Raw genomic sequence first — 19145 nt, forward strand, 5'->3', positions numbered from 1 at the left:
AGAACTGCCCTGATATTCTAGAGCCACAGGGCAAAATAGAAATTGAAAGAATCCATCGATCGCCTCCGCAAATAGATCCCAAAAAGAAATCTCCTAGGAATATTGTTGCCAAATTCCAGAGCTCCCAGATCAAGGAGAAAATACTGCAAGCAGCCAGAAAGAAACAATTTGAATATTGTGGAAACCCAATCAGAATAACCCAAGACCTGGCAGCTTCTACATTAAGAGATCGAAGGGCGTGGAATGCGATATTCCGGAGGTCAATGGAGCTAGGATTAAAACCTAGAATCACCTACCCAGCAAAACTGAGTATCATGTTCCAAGGCAAAATATGGACTTTCAATAAAATGGAGGACTTTCAAGCTTTCTCAGTGAAAAGACCAGAACTGAATAGAAAATTTGACTTTCAAACACAAGAATCAAGAGAAGCATGAAAAGGTAATCAAGAAACGGAAATTGCAAGGGACTTACTAAAGTTGAACTGTTTTGTTTACATTCCTACATGGAAAGATGATGAGTATGATTCATGAGACCTCAGTATTAGGGTAGTTGAAGGGAATATGCATATATATATATGCATATATATATGTTTATGTATATATATAAGTGAATGTGTATGTATGCATGTATCTATGTGTATATGTATGTATGTGTATGTATGTGTATATATATATATATGTAAAAGAAAGAGAGCAGACACAGGGTGAGTTGAGGATGAAGGGAAGATAGCTAAAAGAAATAAAATGAAATTAAGGGATGAGAGAGTAACTTACTGAGAGAGGGAGATAGGGAGAGATAGAATGGGGTGGATTATCTCCCCTAAAGGTGGCAAGAGGAAGCAGTTCTAGGAGAGGAGGGGAGTGGGCAGGTGAGGGGGGAATGAGTGAACCTTGCTCTCATCAGATTTGGCCTGAGGGGGAATACCATACATACTCAGTTGGGTATCTTACCCCACAGGAAAGAAGAGGGAGGAAGATAAAAAAAAAAAAATAAAAGGCAGGGGGATGATGGAGTGGAGGGCAGATGGGGGTGGAGGTAATCAAAACAAACACTTTGGAAAGGGGACAGGGTCAAGGAAGAAAATTCAATAAAGCGGGATGGGTTGGGAAGGAGCAAAATGTAGTTAGCCTTTCACAACATGAGTATTGTGGAAGGGTTATACATAATAATACATGTGTGGCCTAGGTTGAATTGCTCAACTTCTTAGGGAGGGTGGGTGGGAAGGGAAGAGGGAAGGGAATTTGGAACTCAAAGTTTTAAAATCAGATGTTCAAAAACAAAAAAACTTTTTGTATGCAACTAAAAAATAAGATACACAGGCAATGGGGCGTAGAAATTTATCTTGCCCTACAAGAAAGGAAGGGAAAAGGGGATGAGAGGGGAGGGGGGTGATAGAGGGGAGGGCTGACTGGGGAACAGGGCAACCAGAATATACGCCATCTTGGAGTGGGGGGGGAGGGCAGAAATGGGGAGAAAATTTGTAATTCAAACTGTTGTGAAAATCAATGCTGAAAACCAAATATGTTAAATAAATAAATTGCATTAAAAAAAATACAATTGAACTGAATTGAAATTGCCATTAAAATGACAGCTACATTTCTGAATTCTTTCTTTGGAAGCAGGGAGGTATCATCTATAATCTGTCACTAAGACAGATAAACAGAAACTAAAGAAGTTTCCATCCTGTTTTATGAAAGTCTTAAGCTCTTCAATCATGTTTTGTGTTTACAATGAAAATCAAAGTTCATTTTTGGACAGCTAAGTCACCAATATCATTAAATTACTGTTAATTAGCAATGGAAGGAAAATCTAGCCATCCTGCTCCCATCACTCCATCAACTACTACACTCCTTCCATAATTCCTTCATCTCTGCTGATGTCGATCATAGAGCAACAAAGTGATAAGACTGTGCTTATGGCAGCATCTTCATCCCCAAATGAAGACTGTTACAGTCTCCATTATCATCAAACCAAAATTGTATTTATTGACAACTGGGTTTGTGTTTTCTCTTTGTTTAAAGGACATTTTTTTTGATTAAGCTCTTAGTACAGACAAGCTAAAAACCACTGTTGATATCAGAATGACCAATGAGGTACAATTTTATATTTGCTAATTCCTATGGACATTAATCTGAGATTTGCTGTATATACCATCTCTCATTCAGAACCTTCCGTTTCCCAGATACCAAAAAAAGTTTTTCTAACAAAATAACACATATTCTCTCTCCTTCTTCTCTTTTCCTCTCCCCCTCCATTCTCTCTCTCTCCTTCTCCCTCTTCCCTCTACCTTTTCCCTTCTTTCTCCTTCTCTCTCTCTGCCTCTGCCTGACTTTCTCCCTATTTCTGCTTTGAAAGAACAAAGAGCTGCCCACTGATATTCACATAAACTGCATGGACAGCTATTAATTAAATGTCAGGAAGTAACACCAATTTTCCTTCTCTCCAACCATCAAAGCTGAGGATTCTGCTTAAAAACAGCACAAGTGCTAACAAAAGAAATCTCATCTGAGATCCTGTGCGACACCCCCAATACATGTCAGTCCCAACTACAGGGGTGGCCAGATATGTCACCTCTTGCAGTCAGAATAGAAACTACGGAAAATAAAACATATTACAAGACTGGAGTCACCAAGACCCTCAATCTGTGTTTCTACTTGGCAGATGCCTACCAATCCAAGGGGTCATTTTTCATTCTCAAATTATCCCTGGGGAAGTATCCTGGTGGATAGCGGAGATTGTGATACTGATCCCAGAGGACTCTCTTGCTTCGAGGAGGAGTAGGAATAATCTTCACCTTAATTGGGAGCTTCACAGTTGATGTCTGTTCTGCACCACTTTTAGACTGAAGAGAGAAAGAAGCATAAGTTAACCTTTTCCAAGGAGAGAGAATGAAATTTCACTGGTTATGACAGTCATAACTTGATGGAATTTCACTATGATTTTCCAATTTAACCCCAAAATTTTGAAGACAGTTTCTAATAACAACTCAAACCAGAAGAACCCCTCTAATCAATTCCATGGAATTGCACTCAGGGCTTGGACTTTATGTTTAATTTAACATATCTGCAGCCCTGTCATCATTAGGGATAGGCTGAAAAATGAGGCATCATAATGCTTACTACTTGTCAATTTCACTTTCTAAAGCTATGTAAAATTTTCTAAAGCTCTAAAACCCTCCAAGTCTCAAACAGCCTACAAGCCCAGTTATGTCTATTCCATTTTAAATCCACCACTTAGACATTAGTCTGCCTTGCCATTTCCAATCAGGAAAATATAAAAAAAAGAACACCTTAATAATCCTTACCCCTTTTTGGAATGAACTATGTAAGCACCCAAAACTTACTTCAATATCTGCAGGGGAGGATACTGTGATCATGACATGACCCTGGGCAATGCCTTCCCAGGAGGCTGCTTTCTTTGTTACAGAAATGGAAATAGCGAGATAGCCTGACCAAGGCCACAGCACTGAGGAGTAGGCGAAGGCGACTTCAATATTATCTCCATTCTGTGGTAAATAGGGCTGCCAGTCGGGCTGGAGATAGAAGAGAAAGAATAACGGTTAAGGGGAAGTTCTTAAGGGGAACGCTCATATGTAGATAGGAGAAATGAACTCAAATTGCTAACTTAACTAAAAAATCCACTCTCTGATATCTTTTTTTCTGGGGAGGAAGGGAAGACAGAAGGGGGGAATGTTACCTTTCAAAAATTAAGAGGATCTGAGAATTGGTGACACAGGATCTATTCCTAGGTCGGAAGCAATCTCACACCAAAACAGCTCATTGTGGTACCCAGCATTACCAATCAGAAAGGCCTAAAGACCAGCACTTGAGCTATCTTCAGATAGCACAGGGAAAGATTATTCAGGATGTAACTATTCTTATTTTTTCTAAAGAGGAGGGGGAAAGCTCTAATTATATAGGAAGGAAAAAAAGAAACAAGCATTTATTAACACCTACTATGTGCAAGAAACTTTGCTAAAAACTATAAATATTCTCTCATTTGATCCTGGGAGGTAGGAAACTGAGGCAATCAGTGTGTAAGTGACTTGCCAAGGTCACACAACCAGTAAGTGTCTGAGGCCTGATTTTAACTCAGACCTTCCTGACTCCAAGACCAATGCTCTATTATTCACTGTGCCAAACTATACAGGGCTTTTGAAAGTAATGGAGATATCTATGTTTAACACACTGCTTTTTGATTGCTGTATGAGTCTAAGGGGAAACAGCAAAAGAAGCACACAAGGGAAATAACTTGGGGAAAGATAAATTAACTTTAATTTGACCATATTTTTTTTCCTTCTTAAAAAAGACTTTTTAGTGCTTTTTTTTCTCAATTAACAAATATTTGTTCTTTTTCCCTCTCACCTCCCCAGCCTATCCCCCCTTGAAGAGAAAAAAGGGAGGAAAAAAACCCTTGAAACATCTGAACAGCCAAGCAAAACAAATTCCTGCACTGGTCACGTCCAAAAAATGTGCATCTTATTCTACACCCTGGGTTCATCCCTCTATGTCAAGATGGATTTTTTGGAATTGTGGTGGAATTGTAACATTAATCAGTGCTTAAGTCTTTCAAAGTTGTTTGTCTTTAGAAACAAATTACTATATAAATTTTTATTACATAAATGGTTTTCTGGGCTCTGCTCACTTCACTCTGCAACAGTTCATACAAGTCTTCCCAGCTTTCTCTGAAATTGTCCTTTCATCATTTCCTTTCTTACAGTACAGTAATGTTACATCATACTCATATACCACAATTTGTGCAGCCTTTCCCAAGTGATGGGCACTGTTCTTTGTCACTATAAAAAAAGAGCCACTACAAATATTTGTACATATAGGTCCTTTGCCTCTGTCTTTGATCTCTTTAGGGTAACAGTCATAGAAGAAATACTGCCAGGTCAAAGGATATGCACAGTGGTGATCTGGGGGCACACCTGCAAACTGCTCCCCAGAAGAGCTCAGCCAATCCCCAGGTCCAGCTACAGTGGCATTAGCGGACCCATTTTCCCGTGGCCGCTCCAACCTTTGTCATTTTACATTTCTGTCATCTCTGATAATCTCACAGGTATCAGGTTGAGCCTCATCACTGCTTTAATTTTTATCTCCCTAATTATTAGTGATTTGGAACATTTTTTCATATGCCTGTTCATAGCTTAAATATCTTCCTTTGAAAACTGCCTGTTCAAAGCTTTTGACCATTTATCAATTAGCAAATGGCTTTTACTCTTACAATGGATTTATTTCTATCTTGGAGATGAAAGGCCTTTATCAGAAAAATTTATTGTAAAGATTCTCTCAGTAAACTGATTTCCTTCTAACTTTAGCTATGTTGGTTTTGCTTGTGGGAAATCTTCTAACTTTATGTAACCAAAATTGTCCATTGCAATTTTCTGTACTCCTCCTTGCTACCCCTGGGATGGTCATGAATTCTTCCCTTATCCACAGACAGGAAAAGTCATTTTTCCCTTGCCACTCTGATTTGTTTATGATGTGATTTTTTTATATCCAAGTGAAACATCCTGGTGGAGCTTACTTGTTGCATGATGTGAGATTCTTGAGTGATTAGATTTTTGAATGTTTTCCTCCCTGTGCCTAATTTCATTTTTCCAAAACACTTTTTACTGTTCTGAAAATATTTAAGGACCTATAACTTCATGGCATGGGCTCTCTCGCACAGTGTCTTTATGACTTAACAGATGATCTTCAAGAGTACTATGGTCAACAGTTTCATAAGCCTTCAGCCAACCTGTTCAGAATGAGCTTCTCAGACTCAGTCCGGCTGGTCCTCATGTGATGGACAAAAAGCCCTTTACCAGGTGCAGGCACCAGGTGTGAACGAGCTTGAACACAGCTGGCACAGCCAGTGAGAGCCCAAAGTCACTGCCGTGCCACAAAGAGCCGCCACAGTGAGGAACCAGTGCTGGCTACTTAGAATACGTTCATGAAACAGCCAAGATCTGAAACATCCAATCAACAAATTTTTATGAAGGGTACACCATGTTCATGCACCTGAGCTGAGCCCTGGTGATACAGAGATGAAAAGTGTCTGTCCCTGCCCTTACAATCTAATGGAGGAAATGGCACATGTGAAAAGCATCACATGCTCTTGATGTTGGATGGTAACAATGGAGAGTAAAGTATGATTCACTGAATCGAGCATGAAGCCCACAATTATTAGGGAAGAGCACCAACAACTTGATTAGTACTCTTACCAAGAACTAAACCCCACTGGCAGAAGCTAATTCACACAGCTGCTTGGTAGATCATGTCACAGTCAAAGCAGAAAAAAGGGGGCTTACCTTGTCTACAATCCTCCCAGTGACACCCATGCCATTAAGAATGGTGACATTGACTATGGTTGGCATCCCTCCGTAGTAGATGGGCTGGGAGCAGTAAGGCCACATGTATGGGCACTCGGTCAGGTCTATGTAGCTGGGACTCAGACTGAAAACAAACAATACACTATTAAGATTTGAGACAAAGGAGAAGTTCAAGAGACACAGTTTCTGGGCAACTCATAATCACTTTATTAACTACGGCTAGCAAATAATCAATGAATTGAGGTCATTGGTTTTCTTGGAAACCAAAGATGAACCTTGGGGACCACCAAATAGTTAAATACCTTTGGAAAAGGGGTTGTCCCTGATGCATAAAAATCAACTCTGGCTAACAATTAAGGAAAGACTATATAGTACTAAACATCATAACAGAGGTGGGCTTATTCTAACGAGGAGCTAGGGGATGTGACACTGATTATGTCATTACTCTTAGGTCATTCCACCTCCAGCAATCTATACAAAAAAACCTATTTTCCACCCAGTCAATGAACCACGAACCATGGTGGATGAGAATTCCACCTAGATGAGATAGTCCAAGTGGGGTGAATTCTTTGCGCAAGGTCAGAAATGTCCTTGGGAAGCTAGGCTTTGAATGAAGGAAAGTGAGACAAAAAAAATCTCTGGGTCCATGTACAAAATTGGTTATTAATATAATAAGAAAAAAAAATCATTTTTCTCATTTGCCTGGGGGCAGTGGGAGTCCGGGGGTTCTAGTTCCATTATCTCATGGCACGAAAAATTCCTGGGCTGGAAGTTTCCTCCACTTTGGCAGATGAGCAGGGGTGGTAACTCAGAGTCATAGAGAATTGCCTAGGGCATTGAGAGGTTACAGGATTTGCCAGGATGAGTTAGCAGGGAACCTGAACCCAGATCTTCCTGACTCCACAGCTGACCACACTGCCTCCTCACCTATACTTCCTAGCTTTCTCCCTTCAAAACTCAGCTGTTTGAGGGCAGCTTGTATCCCAAGCACTTAGCAGAGTGCCTGGCACATACTGAGTGCTTAGTAAGTGCTCACTGACTATTAAGATAAGAGTTTTAAAAAAAACACAGATAGGAAAGCAAATGAATATTTTGTGCATTTCTTTTTTTTTTTTAAAGGCAATCAGGGTTAAGTGAATCGCCCAAGGTCACACAGCTATCGTGTCTGAGGTCATATTTGAACTCCGGTCCTCCTGACTACAGGGTTGATGCTCTATGCACTATGGCCCCACCTAGCTGCCCCCCTGCATTTCCTTTTTAACTCTCAGAATGAATCAATGACTTATCTACCATCATTTCTAAACATCATCTGTGAAAGTTAACCCACATGACTTAAAAAGCAACTATGAGGTGACCTCAGCTTCACTACTGACAGAATCAAAATACCACCTCACAAATTCTTGGAAATAACTGAAGCTTTTGCAAAAAGTTACACCTACTCTCCCAAATTTGATCAGAAACATTCTTATACTAGACCATTCTAACAAAGGTAACTCTTCTAAATAAAAAAGCATTTAAAAACAATGAGTATACTTGTACTCTCCGCAAAAAATTCATTTAAAATAGTAGCATTTAAAAAAATCACTACTTTTAAAGCACTTAAATTTCAAAAATAAAACCAAAACTACTCATTCACATACAGTAAAAGCTGCCTGTCACCCACTGCCTTTTAATCATCAGCTCCAAAGTTTCCTGAGTGTTTAAGAAGTCATCTGATCACAACTATTTGGAGGGAGGGGGGCGGGGAAGGGATTTTGTGTGTGTGTGTGTGTGTGTGTGTGTATGTGTGTGTACACAACACAAAAAGACATATTGTCCATCATCCACACATGCTAAGTTTCAGAAGAGGGGAAACCAACCTTGCCTGTGGTTTGTAGCTATTGAGAATCTGATAGGCTCTCAGAAGGTCCAGTTTGCCATGTCCCTGCTCAAACATATTGACCCCAGGAAGGCGTCGGGCTGATGCAATCAAGGCCTGCTTCATGCTTGCTGGATTCACCATTTCACGCTTCTGGACAGTACTGAAAAACCACACATTCACTTACTGTTTTCTCTTGGTGAAAAAACTACAAATCTGTGATCCCCAACTGGACCTTAAGATCCTAAGAGCCTAGCAGGGGCTTCTTGGGCCCTAAATTTAAGTGGAGTGTGCCCGGAACCTTGAAATAGCTGAGAACTTTCTGTTCATTATGGAAGTACTTAAGTGTAGTACAACCAATAAGAAAACCACACCCTCTTCTAAGAAATTCAAATGTCTGAACAGCTAAATGTTCTAACTTGATAATGATCAGTGACTCAGCTTGTTGGGGATTCAAAATCAAATGGCACAGAAAGTGAACTGCCTTTCATCTTTTCATAGCTATATATATTACCTAAATAGCCCCTGTATGGAGAGGAGAATTTGGAAGTGTTACAGTTTAAAAGCTTATGAGTCTACAAGACTATAAAGTCTCTCGAAACAAAACAAACAAAAAAGAAACCCTACAAATAAATAAGTATAAAAGGCAATCCTGAGATGCTCCTACATCTCAGAAATAAACGGGTGTGAAACACAAACTTATGACCAATCAATCTTCCTGTTTGGTCAAATGCCTCTTCAGTGACTGCTGACCCAACCAATCTTGAGAGATTAGGAAACAAAACTCCAAGAACAGGGCAGAAACAGAAAGAGAATTGTCTTCATTTAATACTGTGCCTAAGGTAAATCTTTTTGGACGTAGGAAGTTCACCTTGGTCTGTGGGCACCTAGCTTTTTCTTTGGCTAATGCTGAATCATCCACAGAGCATTACCAACTCACTTCAGAAGGTTGATTCTACTAATCGATACTCACCTCACTAACAAAGTGACAGCACCTGCTACCACTGGGGAAGCGACACTCGTTCCTGAGAGAGATCGGCACCCACCCTTTACACCAGAACCTCTCACTCCAGAACCATAAGTGACAATGTCTGGTTTCACACGACCATAGCCTCCTGGGAGTTCCTGTGAATTAAAAAAAATAAATAAAAAGAATTTCTCATCCACCTATCACAGCTATACACTGGTACAAGATATATATACATACATATATATACACATACATATGCATATGTATGTATATATATATATATAATCATAGCTCATTAAAACTGAATGTAAATATAGATTGTTTGAAAAGTATACTGAAATGCTGTGTAAGAATAACTTCAGAAATATCCAAGCCTTAGCATAAAATTTCCCCACTGCATATATTATAAAACTATGTTCACGACTATAACGAAAATGCAGTCATTTACATGAATTTTATAACACTGCTTTATACTGTTACTGGTAACAAATACTACTTTTGAGTTAGCATCAAAAACATTTTAAAAGAGCAAAAATTCCATTATCATAGTCAATTACTCTACTAGAAATATTCACTAAAAAAAAGCACAAAGGCTCCCAAATATACATATTTTATACGTAAATATGGATGTGGTTCCTACAAGGATTTCACAGAAAGACAATGTGAAGACTTTATAAAAAGACCATATGATATACCCATGATCCACCAAACTGAGATTGAGAAGGGAGCCTTACTCACTAGTAGAATGACTGCCCTTCTTAACCATTAGGTAAATTTCTCCTTCTGATGGCTATTGCCAGGAATGTTACCAGGGCATAGCCTTTGGCTTTATTTCAGGAAGAAGACTTACATAACCCAAACAGCTGTCTAACAATGAGATAGGCACCTTAACAAATCAAGGAAACCCATCAGCATCAACAAAAATGTTCAAGCAGAGGCTAAATAACCTCGAGAGCCTTATATCTCCTACTTTGTGTTAGAAGCTGAACTAAATGATCTCTGAAGTTCTTTTCAATTTAAATTCTAGTATTCCATCTGCTTCTAAGCAGGTTATTTTAACTCTAATCACATACATGCACTTCTCCTAATATTCTGGCTTCCTTAAGGCCAAAAGAAGGGCCCTATTTACTATGTAACATATTTGAGAACTCCCAAACTATCATCCCTCACCTGTACAAAACCCTTCAAATGTTTCCCCAGGCCACCAGGAAAAGGTTCAAAGCTCTAAGTATGGTACTGAAAGCTCTCCATAATCTGTCTTCAACCTACCTTTCCAGTCTCACATATGTGGCCACTCCAGCCACCCAACTGTATCATCCCTCACAGATCCTGGCACCTTCCTGACGCCTTTTAAGAAGAGAGTTCGTCCAGCTGAGCTAGTCCTACTCTCTCCATTCACTTCCCCTGCTACATCTCTGCCAGCAGACAAGCCACCCACCTCTCAAGATGTAGGTCAAAGGCCACTCCAACAACAAGTCTCCCCCAGTCTTCCCTCGGTTGGAAAGGATGATCACTCCCTGACTGGATACCAATGGAGCATAGATCGAGAACTGGAGAAGGAGCTTAGAAGTCCCCTATTGCAGCTCCTTGACTTTACAGGTAAGGAAAACAAAGCTCAGAGCAGCTCCAGACCTTGTCCAAGGTGGCAGCGCAATGTTGCTCTTTTGGCTGCATCCCCCTTGGCATTTTTCTTTTGGACATACAGGGGGAGGCGAAGTCTGACCCTGTAATTTCATTGGTATGGGGAGCTCCCAGTGTGGAAATTCCTACTGATGTAGAATGGCAACTCATATGTAACTTAAAGAGTTACACATGTCCTTGTGAGCCCTTAAAGAGCTTGCCTAGAGGCAATGAAAGATTAAGCGACCCACCTAAGATCACAAACAGAATCAGGGCAGAACCTGAGCCCAGGCCGCTCTGGCTCCAAGCCTAGCTCTCTCCCTGTACTACGCCATCACAGACCTTCCTGATCATAGTCGAATTTTTGCACAAGGATATTTATCACCTATGCTGAATTATTAACTCAAGGAAGGAGACCCTAGAGCCTAGCACACTGCTCTGCACGTGGTTCCCCGCTCCCAACTCCAGATTCCTAATAAATGTGCCCTGAATGAAGCGTGGCCTGACCAAGTTCCTCTACAGATGGTGAATACCACTCAAAGCATTCTAACACGATGACCAACTTTTGTTGTTTAACTGTGTGACATGTTACTGAGCTCTGTGAGCTGCCCTGAGATTCAAATGGCCTTCTGCTTCTATTTAACCATTCTACAAGTTTGTTTTATCCTTGAACAAGCACGCCCTTCTGTTCACACCTGCACAGCAACGTTATACCATTCCATCCAATGGGAGAGAGACTACTCCACTTTCAGTCCAAGAGTTCGTGAATGAGTCAAGCCAACAAGCTTGCTGTCTTCTTCTCATCAGACACCAGTAGCCTTTTGTCTTCCAATGTGGGAAAAAAATGGTCCACCTGTTGCCCTGGCTCCAGAATATGGGACCTGCCTCTTACTTGTCTACTTCAACCTATCAACAAGCTCCAAGGCTCTCAAGCAAAAGGAACAGTTTTTCAAATGATACTCAAAATAAAGAAAGGCTTACCCAGGTAGTCATCCCCCTAGAAGAAAAGCGAGCTATATTATCTTCAAAGTCAATTCCGCCTACTCCTATCACATCCATCTGATCAGCAGGGTTATTGAGAGTGCTAAATTGAGGCACAAAAACAAGTAAGGAGGAGAAACAAAAAACGGCAATGAATAATCTCAGCAACAGCAAGTTCCAATCCAAAATGTCTAAGGTTTCACTGCATTCATTCTGTGACAACCCTCTCCAGCTCTGATGGATCGATGCCTGGAAACAACTTCTTTTATCTCTTAAGCCCACCATCATCATCCCCCTCCTGGGCTTTGCTCTTGTTTTCAGCAAGAATGTCCTCCTTGCTCCCCTTCACCTTCTGTCCAGGCCAAGTTCTGCCCCTCCACCTGCCCCCCACCCTCTGAATTTCTGCAGGACACACCCGAATCACAACACCTGCATCACCTGTTAGCTGCTTCAGGTGCCTTCTTCTCCACTGTTCAACTAACTCTTACTCCTTGTTTCCCTCACAGAAAGAACAGAGAAGGGTGCTCAAGAGCTATCAGGATTTATGTCAATGGACTCACCACACACAGTGGGGGTGTCAAACAAAAATGGGGCCACAATTCTGTACATAAGGATCCTGCAGGTCATACACTGACTTAGTTTTAAAATGACATGTTATCTATGGGTGTTCTTGTATTTTCATTTATTTTGTTAAACATTTCCCAGTTACATTTTAATATAATTCAAACCATACTTGGGAATGCTGCACCATGTCTGACACCTCAGTTCCACAGCAAAATGTGAGGCTGAAAAGCATCAATTATCCATTTCTAAGACACCCTGAGCTATGATTCTACAAGTCAGTCATGTAATTTCTTGCATACTTAATACTGGCACCCAAAGAAGCTAAAATAATGCAATAAAACCTCAAACTATGGAACTGAATGTACAAGAAAGATAAAAGTACCCAATACTTAGCTCTAACAGTATAACAACCGAGACAATGTATATAGGGACAAAGTTATGAACTGGACAGTAAACTGGCATTTCTATGCCTTGGTATCAAAAAAAGTAATCTCATAAAATTGACAAAATCCATAACTGAATCTATATGACATAAAAATATCATCAGCATTTCTGGCATTAATTTTTTTAATAAATTAATTTATTTTTAGTTTTCCACATTTACTTCCATTGTTTTAAATTTTCTCCACCTCCCTCCCCTCCCCCCTCTCCAAGACAGCATGCAATCTGATATAGGTTCTACATATACTTTCTTGTTAAACAGGTGTTTTGTTTTGTTTTTTCTTCTTCATGGTTCCTCATATTCATTCTAATTCTTCTCTACAGCTCACCATTTCTTATGGAACAATAGTATCCCATCGCATTCATATACCATAACTTGTTTGGCCATTCCCCAATTGATGGGCATCCCCTCAATTTCCAATTCTTTTCCACTACAAAAGAAAGCTGCTATAAATGCTTTTGTATATGTGGATTCTTTTCCCTTTTTTATGATCTCTTTGGGATACAGACTTAGTAGTGCTACTGCTGGATCAAAAGATATGCACAGTTTTATAGCGATTTGGGCAGAATTCCAAATTGTTCTCCAGAATGGTTGGATCAGTTCACAACTCCACCAACAATGCATTAGTGTTCCAATCTTCCCACATCTTCTCCAACGTTTATCATTTTTCTGTTTTGTCATGTTAGCCAAACTGATAGGTGTGATGTACCTCAGAGTTGTTTTGATTTGCATTTCTCTAATCAATAGTGATTTAGGGCATTTTTTTAATGACTATAGATTGCTTTAATTTCTTCCTCTAAAACTGCCTGTTCATATCCTTTGGCCATTTATCGATTGAGGAGTGATGGCATTAATTTTAAGAAAATATATCAAATGGATACTGAGTGTTTACCAAAATAAAATCCTACGAGGAATCTCCATATAGAAGAGACCACTTAACTACTTACTGTTAAACATGCTAACAGGTCTTTACCAGAGCTATCCACCCTTGGTAGTAACCACTATAATAATGATAATTAATAATAATAATTCTCCATTGTAAGTAAGGTGGATTTTGGTGTGTGTAAAGTGGATATCTGTTATTATTTCTTAGAGTTCAGTTTCCCAGGATCGACAGTCATCAACAATCTCTTGTTCCCATGTTTTAGATATGAGTTCCCTCAATTATGGTTCAAAACATCTCCACCACGCTTGTGCAGCATTATATAATGATAAATAATATACACATTATGTTGAAAGTGTAAACATCCGCTGCGACTGCACAGTGAGATAGAGGAATGAGGTGATGTAAACTTGTGGGGCTATTGCTGGTAATATGCCTTCTTTGTCTGCTGCCCCACAAAGCAGGTGGGCACTGGTCAAGAAGTAGGGAACCTTTGGGTTGAATGCACAAACTAGAATGCTGTGTGTGCCTTGACTGGCCCCCATCAAAGTTTGAAGGGATTTAAGAGAATTCACAAGTTGTGCCTGTCTCAATTGACCCCATCCAGACCCAAGGGTGATTAGGGAATGCTATAGGAGTTGTGCTTCCATAATCAGCAACCTTCTTGTGAGAAAACTAGACTAAAGTAAGATTATTAACCCCTTGGAAGCTATCTTTCCTGTCTGACCAATCAAGAGTGAATCTGTGCTAGCAGCCATCCTATGTGCTAGTGCTATCTGTCTTACATCTGTACACATAAACTACGTAAAGCACTTTGAGGTTTACAATGTACTTTACAAAAGTTACCTAATTTTATCTTCACAACAATCCTGGGAAGCAGATGGTAGTATTATCTCCATTTAACACATGAAAAAACTGAGGCAGCTGGAGGGTAAGTAACATGCCCACAGCCAGTAAGCATCAGAGGCTGGCTGTGAACTCAGGTCTTCCAGACTCCAGGTGCAGTGCTTTATCCACTTCCCCAGGTAACTGCCAATACTGAATTAACCAAAGTACTTAATGAGTACTTGCCATTTGCCCAGAAGATACATAGAAGAGATCAACTTTGCATTCAAGGAGTTTTTTTTTCCCCTACTCTTAACTAGACAGTAAGACACATGAAATACAAACGAACTTAATAAAGGATTAAATAGCATGGTCTTCCATTAAAGTTCATCATGGATCATGGCAAGAAGAAGATCTTCCCATCTGAAATACTATACCAGTGAAACACAAGCTCTGATAGACCCTACAACCAAATTCAAGAGCCTTCACGTGTGGGCCTGGCAATGGATCTATCTATTGACCAAGAGATAGTCTAGCTATGTCTGAAGCAGTTTGTCACTAAAAAGTAGACAAACAGGTGACAATTTTTTCAGATGTATCAATTCACAAAGACTAAAAAATTGCTAAGGGGTTGCAATATGCATGACAGGAAAGACAACTACACTGACTGAATTGTGTATCCTGGAAGTAAAAATATAATATAAAAATACAAATATATATTATATAATATATATAAATATAATATAAAAAAATATAATATAAATTAGAATTCAGGGAAAGGTGAGTATCAGTGTAATCTGCAACAGGTGAGGTAGAGTTAGTATAGACAACAGCACATGAAATAGACCCAGAAGAACGGAAAGAATATGAATAAGCAGGAGAAGAGAGAAGACACGCCAGGAGGGACAGCAATTCTGAAAGACAGAGTAGACGAGTAAGAGTCATGATAGGTAAGGACCCTTTTGTAGGCACTGCCCAAAGCCAGCCCAGCTGTCACCTGATCTCAGTTTTAAGGGAAAAAAAGATCTTCGTGTTTCTCTCCTGGCATTTCCCAACCAGGACAACACGACTAAGGATGCAGACCTGGGCCGCCACTTCTGCCAATCCTTCTGCTTGCAATGACCCTCACAGCTTCCACGTCCCACCCCGTGGCCTCAGTGCACCCGTTCCCCACCCTACCCCTGCCTGGCCCCTCCTGGCTTCTCAAGTCACACTAACCAACCAGCTGGACAGGTTACGTCATGTTTACACCGGGACCTCACCTTCCTTTGCTACAAAGGGAAATTCAATAAATGGAGCATGTGTCTTTGAATGGCACGCAAGAGGATCTTCTTTTTAGTTTCTCATGATATGGACCCTTGGAAATACGACTATACATATCTCATAGGATTTAATTGCTGGAAGGGACCTTAGAAATCATGGACTCCAACCCATAATTCATATTACCTCTGAGGAAACTGAGACCTAGAAAGGTGAAGAGAACTGCCTCAAGCCCCCAGATGAATGAATATTCAGTGGCAGCTAGAGTCTGAGCCAAAATCTACTTACCCTATCTTAATCTGGCATGCTTTATTGAATCAAATGGAATATAAGAAAGAGAAGAAGTCCTTTCTACTGAATAGGAGCCTCTGAACGTAAGTGGCTTAAGACAAATCACCCCCATCCGCAAAGACAAAATGTCAGCAACAATAAATTCAGATAGAGAAGTCACTACACTTTTTAAGCTACTCACCCGTAGAGTGGACCATCATTGCCAATAGCAGAAACCATGATGACATTGTTAGCTGTCAATTCCCATACCTAAAAAGCCAAAAAAAACTGAATTATACCTCTTTAAATAACCACGTAATTTTTCAGAGAACAATACAGAGACTTCCTAAAAAGAGAAGGATTTTCTCAAACTCTCTCCCCCTAAAATGTGCAGACTATTGTGGCTAGAGAGGTTAGTGACTACTGAGAGAATAAAAATAAGCCAATTACCAGATCACACTGGTTTGCATGCTAGTGCACATACAAAATACAAAGAGAAGCCCTTCCCAATGGAAACTGGACAACAAACAACGGCTTCCACCCATGGCAGTTTACAAGCTTTCTCTGCCATTCTGCAAGGTTTGGAGTCAAAGTACCACTACTCTCAGCTGATGGGGGAAGAAGGCAAGCCTTGGAGAGGTCACCCTGTCAGAAAGGGGAAGAGCGAAAACAGACGGAATCCTTCTGAGAGACTCCCAAGTCCAATGTGTGCTCCTTTCCCATAAGGCCAAGGGTGCCTCTCCAGTTACAAACTCAGGGAAACACAACTGGGAATTTGTTTCAAGGAAGGAAAGAAGCATTTTAACAAGATGCTACGTACTATTCCTGAACAATTATTTCTCTCGTTTCCAAAACACGGAATGTATCGAATCCATCGTCCTTCCTTACAGAGCCACTCTAACAATCTGTCGAAAACCACACACTACTGCAGAAATGAACTACCCAAACACAGGGTACTCCAGCAGGAATCACAGTCCAAACACAACTTACATTGTCGGTAGTTTTTCTACAAACCTTGTCAACAAAAGGGTGATCCATGAAGTCTGGGCCACCAATGCTGAGATTTAGCACATCGATTTTCTTTAAAATAGCATAGTTGAAAGCATCCAAAAACCAAGATGTATAAGAAACCTAGTCAATTGAAAAACAATCTGTTTTAGTATGTTAGCAAGGCCTCTCACAAAGTTTTAAATAAAGTGCAAAACCTGGAATTTCAGAAGCACAATGTAAAATCACCAACCTTTACCTATTTTAAAATAGTTTCACTTTCTGAAATAAAGCAAAATCCTAAAAGTTGATTGTACAAGTGAATCATTTTCCCATTAATTTCTGTTATAAAAATAGAGATGTTCTTAGGTAATATAATTTTGGCTTCACTCCCTCCCCAAAATAGTAAGAAACTACTGCAAACCTGAGGAAATGTATTGTAGAAGGTTTATTGCATATTAAAAGATAAAATTCCAATTAGACTATTGTACGGGCTCTGTGACCACAGGGGTATAGTCACTCTCTTCAACAAGGCAGAGCACATCTACATTTTAGTACATGGCACCATCAGTTTCTATGGCTAAAGATGCTATCAGTTGGTCATGGCTGATCCTTTGGGAAGGGACTGGTTTGTGTGCACCTGCTAAGGCTAGTCCTCAGGATATACAGTTCTTCCCCAGACCTGCACATTCTGTGGTAGTTTTTGAGAATCCAAATGACCTCCACCTTAGAAGGAAGTCTCAGATGTAGACAATTAGAACGCTCAAAGCATGAATAATGTCCTCAAACTTAAAAAAGAACAAAAACAATGTAATTCCTTAGAGCTAAATTCCAAACGAGCAGGAAATGGAGCTCTGTCTTACCAACTGCCTGGTTATTCTATCCTAAGGTGCGCATCCACATTGAAAATCTCACCATAGAAGCAGCTCTTCTGAAAGGGTTTACCTTGACAGATGCCTGTTAATCGTTACTTGGGTATGTGATGTTCAGTACCAGAATCATTCGAAAAAGGATTTTCATGTCAACATCCGTGAAAAACAATATGATATGGTGGCACAGAAGGCAGGTCACAGAGACAAGAAGACCCGGATTCAAGTCCTGCCTCTAACATCAACTAGCCAACCATGCTCTCTCAACACCCAGCTCGACTCCTAGAGACTAGAAATGACAGACGGGTTGTTGTTCTGCCTTAGTGGAGGGGGTGTTCCCTCAAGTGTGCCCAATGCCAAGGAAACAAGGCCCGTTCCTAATCAAGTAAGGGGAGAGGAGGAGTCTGGGAGGGAGGGGGGAAAAGAAAAAGAGGGAGGGAAGCGGGGAGAGAGGGAGGGAGAGGGACAGAGGAAGAGGGAGCGAGGGGCTGTGATGTGACTGTCCACATAGTGCCTTTCTTAATGCAGGGATACATTACTTTAAATATCACCAATTGATTTTTTTTTATTTCAAAGAGTCAAACCAAAAGTGGGTATGAGTCACTCTGCCACTTGCCTATTAAGAATGATTTTTAAAAAGCTGCTTTTAAACTGGTGCCACCTTCTTATAGTTCCCCCCGCTTTAGTTTGGAGACGTATTTACAAAGAGCAGGAAACTTCCCAAGCATGGGATTTACCACTGAAAATTAGGCCATTTTTCTACAAAATGTTATAGATTTAAGTTTTTTAAGCCAGCATATTACAACTGTGATTTTTAAATCTTTAAATGCTTTTCATTTCTTGAAGACTTTTTAAAAGCACTAACTTTAAAGACACTACAACTCACAGATCTGACCTCTGTGTGTCCCTTTAAAATTTATGAAATACCATCCTTAGCTAAGTAATGCCAGCATTACAATAGTCAGTTTACAGATGGAAACAGAGGCTCTCCGAGTTTAAGCCACTCAACCCTGGCCCTGTGGCTGCTACAGGTCAAAGAGAGGTTTTCTGAGTCTAGGCCCCAAGGTCTGGTCACTGCATCACACTGCCTTTTCTACAGAAAGACAAGAGTTTTAAGGTATATTCAAGATCAAAAGATGGGAACTACAATTTCTATTTAGAAACAATACAGTCATATACCCCCTTCAGAACTATTTTATAAACTTCACCTGCTAAACTAGCTCATTTTAAAGCACTATTTAAATGTCAGGGATTATTATTACATCATGTATATGTATCATATGTGTGTATATGTATACAC

The 19145-nt window shown here is 40.1% G+C and overlaps 1 protein-coding gene across 2 annotated transcripts in view; it reads right to left on the minus strand.

Moving 5' to 3' along the window:
• MBTPS1 (membrane bound transcription factor peptidase, site 1) overlaps positions 1 to 19145 on the minus strand; it is a 71888-nt gene that overhangs the window by 25270 nt on the left and 27473 nt on the right. For both annotated transcript variants that reach the window (XM_036750375.1, XM_036750374.1), the window contains exons 7-14: positions 17004 to 17120; positions 16192 to 16259; positions 11746 to 11848; positions 9148 to 9299; positions 8176 to 8337; positions 6296 to 6440; positions 3344 to 3532; positions 2670 to 2842 (exon numbers count right to left, since the gene is read on the minus strand). In XM_036750375.1, coding sequence (XP_036606270.1) covers positions 2670 to 2842; positions 3344 to 3532; positions 6296 to 6440; positions 8176 to 8337; positions 9148 to 9299; positions 11746 to 11848; positions 16192 to 16259; positions 17004 to 17120 — 1109 coding nt within the window. The remainder of the gene's footprint in view (positions 1 to 2669; positions 2843 to 3343; positions 3533 to 6295; positions 6441 to 8175; positions 8338 to 9147; positions 9300 to 11745; positions 11849 to 16191; positions 16260 to 17003; positions 17121 to 19145) is intronic.

This window comes from Trichosurus vulpecula, chromosome 3 (assembly GCF_011100635.1).
Source record: "Trichosurus vulpecula isolate mTriVul1 chromosome 3, mTriVul1.pri, whole genome shotgun sequence".
NCBI classification, from domain to species: Eukaryota; Metazoa; Chordata; class Mammalia; order Diprotodontia; family Phalangeridae; genus Trichosurus; species Trichosurus vulpecula.